The 9676-nt window shown below is 55.7% G+C and overlaps 1 protein-coding gene across 1 annotated transcript in view; it reads right to left on the bottom strand.

Annotated features, from left to right (window-relative positions):
- Positions 1 to 7407: 7407 nt before the first annotated feature.
- LOC146072956 (uncharacterized) overlaps positions 7408 to 9676 on the bottom strand; it is a 67032-nt gene continuing 64763 nt past the window's right edge. Inside the window, exon 8 of the mRNA XM_083180127.1 lies at positions 7408 to 7560. Coding sequence (XP_083036253.1) covers positions 7408 to 7560 — 153 coding nt within the window. The remainder of the gene's footprint in view (positions 7561 to 9676) is intronic.

The following is a 9676-nucleotide window of genomic DNA, read 5'->3' as shown; positions in this document are numbered from 1 at the left end:
ACCTTCCCAAGGCTGGCAGAAGAAGGCATTAAGTGTGGAAATATTCCCATCAAAAAAGATGGTTCCAGGAATACACCCCGTGTCATCAAAGACTATGCCTGGGTTTGTGGTACTGGTGCCCCCTTCTCGGACCCCTGGCACGTCAGGCGGAACCTCTCGGACCTCTGGCACGTCAGGCAGAACCTCTCGGACCTCTGGCACGTCGGGCGGAACCTCTCGGACCTCTGGCACGTCGGGCGGACCCTCACGGACCTCTGGCACGTCGGGCGGACCCTCACGGACCTCTGGCACGTCAGGCAGAACCTCTCGGACCTCTGGCACGTCAGGCAGAACCTCTCGGACCTCTGGCACGTCAGGCGGAATCTCTCGGGCCTCTGGCACGTCGGGCGGACCCTCACGGACCTCTGGCACATCGGATGGACCCTCACGGACCTCTGGCACATCGGGTGGACCCTCACGGACCTCTGGCACATCGGGTGGACCCTCACGGACCTCTGGCACATCGGGTGGAAATGCTCTGAAAGAAAAAACATCGCAACTGACGGCCGACACGGCGGCCCTCAATTTATGCCCAATGGAATCAGCAGGAGCGGACTCAAGACAGGGGGGCACAGGAGTCACAGAAGCGTCCTCAGGCCCGGAGGCCAGGGCAGAAGCGTCCTCAGGCCCGGAGGCCAGGGCAGAAGCGTCCTCAGGCCCGGAGGCCAGGGCAGAAGCGTCCTCAGGCCCGGAGGCCAGGGCAGAAGCGTCCTCAGGCCCGGAGGCCAGGGCAGAAGCGTCCTCAGGCCCGGAGGCCAGGGCAGAAGCGTCCTCAGGCCCGGAGGCCAGGGCAGAAGCGTCCTCAGGCCCGGAGGCCAGGGCAGAAGCGTCCTCAGGCCCGGAGGCCAGGGCAGAAGCGTCCTCAGGCCCGGAGGCCAGGGCAATAGCGTCCTCAGGCCCGGAGGCAAGGGCAATAGCGTCCTCAGGCCCGGAGGCAAGGGCAATAGCGTCCTCAGGCCCGGAGGCCAGGGCAGAAGCGTCCTCAGGCCCGGAGGCCAGGGCAGAAGCGTCCTCAGGCCCGAAGGCCAGGGCAGAAGCGTCCTCAGGCCCGGAGGCCAGGGCAGAAGCGTCCTCAGGCCCGGAGGCCAGGGCAGAAGCGTCCTCAGGCCCGGAGGCCAGGGCAGAAGCGTCCTCTGACCCGGAGGCCAGGGCAATAGCGTCCTCTGACCCGGAGGCCAGGGCAATAGCGTCCTCTGACCCGGAGGCCAGGGCAATAGCGTCCTCTGACCCGGAGGCCAGGGCAATAGCGTCCTCTGACCCGGAGGCCAGGGCAATAGCGTCCTCTGACCCGGAGGCCAGGGCAATAGCGTCCTCTGACCCGGAGGCCAGGGCAATAGCGTCCTCTGACCCGGAGGCCAGGGCAATAGCGTCCTCTGACCCGGAGGCCAGGGCAATAGCAACCCCCTCCTGGGGCTGGATAGGACCCCCTCCTGGGGCTAGACAGACGGAACCCCCTCCTGGGGCTAGACAGACGGAACCCCCTCCTGGGGCTAGACAGACGGAACCCCCCCCTGGGGCTAGACAGACGGAACCCCCTCCTGGGGCTAGAACATCGGGCTCCTTGGCGGGGACCGGATCATCGGGCTCCTTGGCGGGGACCGGATCATCGGGCTCCTTGGCGGAGACCGGGACATCGGACCCTCTGGCGGAGACCGGGACATCGGACCCTCTGGCGGAGACCGGGACATCGGACCCTCTGGCGGAGACCGGGACATCGGACCCTCTGGCGGAGACCGGGACATCGGACCCTCTGGCGGAGACCGGGACATCGGACCCTCTGGCGGAGACCGGGACATCGGACCCTCTGACGGAGACCGGGACATCGGACCCTCTGGCGGAGACCGGGACATCGGACCCTCTGGCGGAGACCGGGACATCGGACCCTCTGGCGGAGACCGGGACATCGGACCCTCTGGCGGAGACCGGGACATCGGACCCTCTGGTGGAGACCGGGACATCGGACGTTGGCCTCCCCCCAAGAAATTCCTCAGACGGTAGAGACTCTGGCTGGGCAGCTCTGGGTAGAGACTCTGGCTGGGCAGCTCTGGGTAGAGACTCTGGCTGGGCAGCTCTGGGTAGAGACTCTGGCTGGGCAGCTCTGGGTAGAGACTCTGGCTGGGCAGCTCTGGGTAGAGACTCTGGCTGGGCAGCTCTGGGTAGAGACTCTGGCTGGGCAGCTCTGGGTAGAGACTCTGGCTGGGCAGCTCTGGGTAGAGACTCTGGCTGGGCAGCTCTGTCCGCCATTTTGGGCCTGCGATGAGGACAGGAGAGCAAAAAGTGTTCAGGGCTGGCACAATACAGGCACAAAAGGTTATTCCTGCGAAAGGCACGCTCTGTTACAGATAGCGGAGCACGAGGACCACTTGAACCTCTGAAATTCACAGTTACTGTTTGGAGTGTATCTGGAACCACAGCAACCGATGGGAAAATGGTGTTCTGAGGGTTGGAGACACTAGAAGGCCCCTCTTGCGGCACAGAAGTTTGCTTTTCTGCCAATTGTCCAGGAAAATCAGGAGTAAAATTAACTTGAAGCAATGCAGATATTTTCTTTAGGAAATCAGACAAAAAGGTGCCAAGTTGAAGTAATTGCACACGTAGTAAAATGATATCTGCATGCATAGGGTTAAGTGCAGCTTTTCCACAGGGATCATTAGCTAACTTGAAAGCACCAGGGAGCTCTGCAATCAAGGATTTAATTAGAGAATCCAAACAAAACTTTTGTTCAGCATTCTCTTGTCTGTTTTGGCTGGTCATTATGTTAGGTTAACCCTTGGTGCTCCAGGGAAAAACAAAACCAACAAACTGATGCAGGGGAATGTGGAGTGTTTTAATGAAACAGAACAAAAAGAGGAACACGGGAACAGATGCAAAAAACTGGAACAAACTTAGTGCTAATAAAAAATACAAAGTGGCTGGGGAGCAGAACAAAAACAGAGGTACCGGGTGCAGATGCAGGTGATCCGACAGTTTGGCTGAGGCTTAGGCTGAGGCACAAGGCACAGGACACGAGGCACAGGATACAAGGGAACGGCTGTAGGAGGCTGAGGCACAACAAACGAGGCACAGGATACGAGGGAACGGCTGTAGGAGGCTGAGGCACAACACACGAGGCACAGGATACGAGGGAACGGCTGTAGGAGGCTGAGGCACAACACACGAGGCACAGGATACGAGGCACAGAGCATGAGGCACAGGACAAGAGGCACGGCTGTAGGCTCCTTCCCATACAAGGCAAAAATGGAGAATGACCAGCCCTGAGTGCTGGTCTCAGATGGAATATATAGGCCAATAACAGGTGTCTCACATGAGCAATTGTCACTAACGCCAGGCACCTGATCCCTCAGAGTAAAGAGAGACAAGTCCAACAGGTGCCTGGTGCCCCCTAGTGGTAGTACACATGAAAAGGCAAACAAACATAACAGTAACGCGTGGTCTGTGTGACGCATCTGTGAAGCCGCTGTGTTCAAGCTGTGTGGAAGCCCGCTGCTGAGACGCTGAGGCGCCGGTGTCTTGGAGTTACCTTGCTTCCGAGTGGTACTGTGAGTGACACAATCACGTTCTGGGCCTGCAGTTTTTTGAGCCAGTGGATTGATTTGTATATCTTGTGGTATTCAGCCCACACCGGATGATAATTTCGGTACGGGTATTACCTTCTCCGTGGGAGAAAATTTTAAAAGTGATTTCCACGGGGGGGGCGTGGCTTGGCAGCCATACTGACAGGCAGCATCTCTGGTGAGCTTCCGAGCCCCCACGACTTACCAGCCCTTCTGAGGCGGATTACCCGCAACATAACCCTCCTCATTCGCTCTCTGGGCCCCCCTGCCCACCCCTGTGCCGGTCCCCGGAGGCTGCGGAGTCGGGACGCCGTTCTGACGGCGTCTGCGGATTGCGGCCTGGGCTGGCTGGCTGAGCCGGGGCCTAAATTTTGAAGACTGCCCGCCGGCGGAGCTCCGTGACGCTGGAGGACCTAGGTTTTTGCCCGGAGCCGTCTGCTGGGGGTGGGAGCTATCTCCCCTCACCCCTCTACCCCTCCGGTCGAGGGAGACTTGCGGTGAGTGCCCCTGCTGCTCTGCGCTTGTGGCGGGACCCGGGACCGCCGGGGAGACAGTGAGCCGTCGGGTGCTGTCCCCCCCGTCCTCTACATCCAGCCGCCCCCACATCCTCTCCTCAGTCCCAGCACACGGCGGGCGGGTCAGGGGGAGGCCTGCGACGTCGGGGAGCCAGGCCGGAGGCCCCCGCGGATTGCGGCCTACTCCCAGCCCAGAAGCCGGGGACTAAATCTCCAAGCCCACCCGGGCCGCTCCTCCAGGGCTACAGCAAACGGCCACGAGCGCACCAGGCGCCCCCTCTGCAGCCTACCCTCCACAGGCGACCTCCCTGGGGCCCCCCTGAACCTGTGAGCTACCCCTCCACCCCATACACCCCCTGCACCTGCGGGGAGAGAGCCACGCAGAGGACCCCCTTGCAGAGATCTCTCACAGCCGAGGTCTCTGACCGTAGAGACACAGTGCCCTGGGCTGTGGCCCTGGAATTGGGCTGATCTGGTTCCGGACCCCCCAGGTTTGGGCCACCCAGCATCCACTCTCAGCACCCACCATCACCACACCATAGGGGATCACCATCTGAGCCGTGGAGCCCCCCTGTGTGTATCTCCCCAATTGAAAAGGAGGGTAACACCCCGGACTCCTTCCCGCAGTGAGGCACCTGCCGACTGGGCACCTCAAGAGACCTGCTCTCCCCCAGTGGCTGAGATCTGGGTGGACCCTGCGGACGGCAGCCATCTAGGTGCCCCCTGCACCTCCTCGGTACAGTACATATCTTATAATCTGCAAAAGTGGGCTACACCTGCTGTCCCCCCCCCCCCGCTGATCCCACCAGTTTCCTGCCAACCCTACACCCCTGCACCTCCCAGGGACTCTTTACTGCTTTTGGATCCGCCTCCTACGTCTAAATAGCTCTGCTCACCATCATCATGTGATCTGCTGTGCCTCTGTCCCTGACCCGGGCGCCCAGCTCCTCTTACATATGTTACGCTAACATATATCTGCTAACCCCGCTGCCTTGTTACACCTAACTACTCAATTACAGAGACTACCCATATACCCCCCCCCCAAGCTCTAATATGCCCCCAGCCTTCGCAAATTTGCCTTTTCCAGCAATAAAGACCTAGCTGACTCTGCATCAGCACCACAGGACCGATCTGACTCCGAGGACTCTGATCACTCCCCGCTTACGCGCAAAGACCTAAGGTCCCTCTTCCGAGAAGTCCAAGAGACTCGCCGCTCCATCCAGGCCGTCCAGACAGAAGTCCAGAAGGTGGTCAACTCTCTCAAGGCTGAGGTGGACGAGCTTGGAGACAGGACGGACCACCTCGAAACTAAATTGGACGATGTGGTTTTCGTCCAGCAGACGACAGGAGTTGAACTCCAGAGCCTAAAACAGGATGTGCTCCTCCTGTTGGAACAACAGGAGGACCAGGAGAACAGGGCGAGAAGAAATAACATGCGAATCAGAGGCATCCCTGAGGAGGTCGACTCAACCACAGTAGATGACTATCTGAAAAAGCTCTTTTCCCAGCTGTCCCCCTCTACCCCCGAAGACCACCTACTCCTAGACAGAGCCCACAGAGCTCTTCGTCCCCGCTCGCAGGATTCCTCCCAACCTCGAGATGTCATACTTCGCTGCCACTACTACACGGCCAAGGAGGACATTATCCGCGAAGCCAGGAAACTCCCTACAATAAATTTCCAGGGTCATTCCCTCCAAATATTCCAAGATATTGCCCCCTCTACTCTCCTCAAGCGACGAGAGTTTAAACCCGTGACCTCCTTACTGAGCGCCAATAACATCCGCTACCGTTGGGGCTTCCCTTTTCGCATTCAAATCTGGCATCAGAACCGTTTCCTGCAAGCTAAAACCCTGCAAGAGGCTCAACGTCTTCTCACCACCATGGGCCTCACCCCGCCAACTCCCTCACAGTCTACCCCTCCTGACCCCAAGGAAGCTGGTCATGCTGAATCTATCCCTTCTCCTCGCCGCCCCCTGCAACGCGAATGGACCAAAGCTCCGCCCTCTGGAAAATCTGCGCCCACGGATCCCCCCTGATGGTGTTCCGACATCACCTCGACGAGGTTCCTCTACTACTGGGGCTGGTTTCCCCTCCACATGGTGACTGTATTGACTTGTCTCCTTTATTATCCCATCCCTGCAGGTTACAAGTAGTTCACCAACTCCCTCTGTAATTGGGTGTATTTTTTTTTTATTTTTTATTTACTATTTTTCTTAGCTAAATAGTTAGGTATTCTACTCGTTTGTGGGCCCTTGCGGCTCCCCCCGCGTGGGTTCAATTAGGTTGCTGTTTATAGGGGTAGTTTACTCCCCTCATCTTATTAAGTATTATTATTTTGTGTAGCGACTGGGCGCCCGGGCCGGGGGTTCCTGCTCAGGCTTTCTGTATAGCCAATGGCTGTGTGTAAGCCTGACCATGTCCCCCCACTCGGGCTATGGGCCCAATTTCGGCCACTGCCACACCGTGGCTTCCTTTCTTCCCCCGGCCGATATGTTAGACCCGATGTAATTTTCTTCTCTGGTCTCCAACTCCCCATTTCCCTGTTCCCCCTTTTTTGTTGTTTTTTCTCCCTCCTAACACAGGTACCTTTTGTCTCCTCTATTTCCAGGATCAGATATCCTTCTCTACCCCATCCTTGCATGTTCTTGATTCAGGAGACCCTCGTGTGGGGACCAGGGGCGGCTCGATTGGAATCCCTCCATGGCTTTTAAGATCTACTCCCACAATGTCAAAGGTTTGAACAGTCCTATAAAGCGCACTAAATTATACATTACCCTTAAACAATCCAGAAGTGATCTGGTTTTCCTCCAGGAAACCCATTTCAAAGCTTCTTCCCACCCTGAACTAAAATCTAGGGAGTTCCCCCTCACCTTCCATGCCTGTGCCTCTAAACAAAAGAAACGTGGAGTCTCTATCCTATTAGCATCCCACCTAACTTTTGATCTAATTGACTCCCATACAGATAGAGAAGGTCGCTGGCTCATTCTGATCGGTAAATTGAATAACCTCTTGTGTACACTTGTAAATGTCTATGCTCCCAACCAAAACCAGCGATCTTTCTTTCTGAAATTGGACTCTTATCTCTCCCGGGTTCGACAAGGCGAGGTCATCATGGCTTGGGATTTCAATGAAGTGTTAGACAACTCTGTAGATAGATCCAGGCCGTCAACGCGCCCTCAGCCCACCTGCCAATCCCCTGCCTCTCTAGCCTTACATTCCCTTCTCAAACACCACCTCCTCTACGACTACCTCAGGTTATTCGACCCCACCATCAGAGATTACACATTCTTCTCCTCAGTTCACAAGGTGTACTCCAGAATAGATATGATCTTGCTCAGCCGAGACCTCTCCTCCAAATTACTTAAGGCCAGGGTTCTCCCCTTGATTTGGTCCGACCACTCCCCGATCTCCGCGGACCTCTCTAATCTCTCCACCCGCCCCCCTCCCTCCAGCTGGAGAATTAACAATTCTCTTCTACATAACCCTGACTACATATTACGTCTCAAAACTCACCTGACTGACTACTTCCAAATCAACGTTTCCCCTGATATCTCTCCCCTCACCCTCTGGGAAGCTCATAAGGCCGTTATGAGGGGCCACTTAATCGCTATGGCTTCCCACTATAGAAAGAACTCAGAATCCCGATTTATCTCCCTTTCCAGTAAGCTCCAGGTCCTCGAGAGACAACACAAAACCTCCCCTTCACAGGAGAACCTAGATCTCCTTGTCAAAGCTAGATCTGACGTGGCGTTGCTCCTCTCTGAGCGTACGGTACTTGTGAGTTATCCGGGCTGCCGATTTCTAAATCGGGTCGGATCGGGCACATCGCATCGCATCGCATGCGACTATCGGATGCGATGCGATGCGATGACCCGATTTTTCCATAGGAATCAATGTTAAAATGGACTGAGTCCATTTTAACATGGAATTCAATGGGAAAAAGGGGTCCTTTTCATACCCCTACTATCCAAGTGGGCATGGAGTTGGATATAAACCTGTGGCGAGCGTAGCGAGCCACCGAGCCCGAAGCGTGGCGAGCGTAGCGAGCCCCGCGAGGGGACACAGAATACCGTCCCCTCGCGGGGCTCGCTTCGCTCGCCACGCTTCGGGCTCGGTGGCGCGCTACGCTCGCCACAGGTTTATACCCAACTCCATGCCCACTTGGATAGTAGGGGTATGAAAAGGACCCCTTTTTCCCATTGAATTCCATGTTAAAATGGACTCAGTCAATTTTAACATTGATTCCTATGGAAAAATCGGGTCATCGCATCCGATGGTCGCATGCGATGCGATGCGATGCGATATCGCATCGCATCGCATCTGATTGTATGCCTTAACTTAAGGCATACAATCAAAAAATCGGCAGCCCGGATAACTCAAAAGTACCGAGCGTACTGCCAAGACACTACAACGCTTGAAGCAGACGTTCTATGAGAGAGGTGACAAAGCGGACAAAATACTGGCCTCTAGACTACGAGCCCAACGAACGTGTAATAATATACTAGCTATAAAGACGCGCTCTGGCGCCCTCTCCTTCTCCCCTGAGACGATCTGTAAGGAATTCCAAACTTTTTATGCCAATCTATATAACCTAAGATCCTCCGCGGGCCTCCCAGAACCCTCCGTTGATGACATACAACGTTTCCTCCAACGTGCCTGCCTACCTAAATTAACTCCCCAAGCAACTGCCCAACTGAACATAGATATCACAGCTGAGGAAATATCAGGTGTACTTAAAGACCAGAACTCCTCGAAAGCCCCTGGCCTGGATGGCTTCTCAGTAGCCTATTACAAAAAATTTGCTGCTACACTGATCCCTCACCTGCAAACAATGTTTAATGCGGTACTTCATGGCGCCTCCTTCTCCAAAACCATGCTTGAGGCTAGGATTGTAGTGATCCATAAGGAGGGGAAGGACCCCCAGGACTGTGCTAGCTACAGGCCAATATCGCTGCTCAACACTGATATTAAGCTATACGCCAAAATCTTAGCCTCTCGGCTCAATGGGGTGCTCCCTGGCCTGGTACACTCTGATCAGGTGGTTTTTGTACCTGGCCGCCAAGCTAGAGATAACATTAGACGAGCGATAGACTTGATCCAAATCCTAAACAAGAGACAGTCCCCTTCTCTTATTCTCTCCCTAGACGCTGAGAAGGCGTTTGACCGCATTTCTTGGCCTTTTCTATTCAATGCCCTACAAGCATTTGGTTTATCCGATGAGTTCCTTACTGGAATATCTGCCCTATACACCACCCCCATAGCTAGGGTTCTCACTAACGGACTCCTCTCGGACCCCTTCCCCCTGACCAATGGTACGAGACAGGGCTGCCCCCTCTCCCCACTGGTCTTCGCCTTAGTAATAGAGCCACTAGCGGCTATGATCAGACTCTCTGATAAGGTTCGCGGAGTAGAGGTAGGTCCCCTAGAGTTTAAAGTCTCCCTATTCGCAGACGATGTCCTCCTCTCCCTTACCCACCCCCAAACTTCACTCCCTGCCCTTACCGATATTATCCTAGAATACGGCGAACTATCAGGGTATAAAATCAATTTATCTAAATCAGAGGCTAT

Source organism: Crinia signifera, chromosome 4, assembly GCF_055691185.1.
Source record: "Crinia signifera chromosome 4, ASM5569118v1, whole genome shotgun sequence".
Lineage (NCBI taxonomy): Eukaryota > Metazoa > Chordata > Amphibia > Anura > Myobatrachidae > Crinia > Crinia signifera.
Note: the sequence above shows the minus strand (reverse complement) of the source record. Positions and strands in the feature narration are given on the sequence as shown.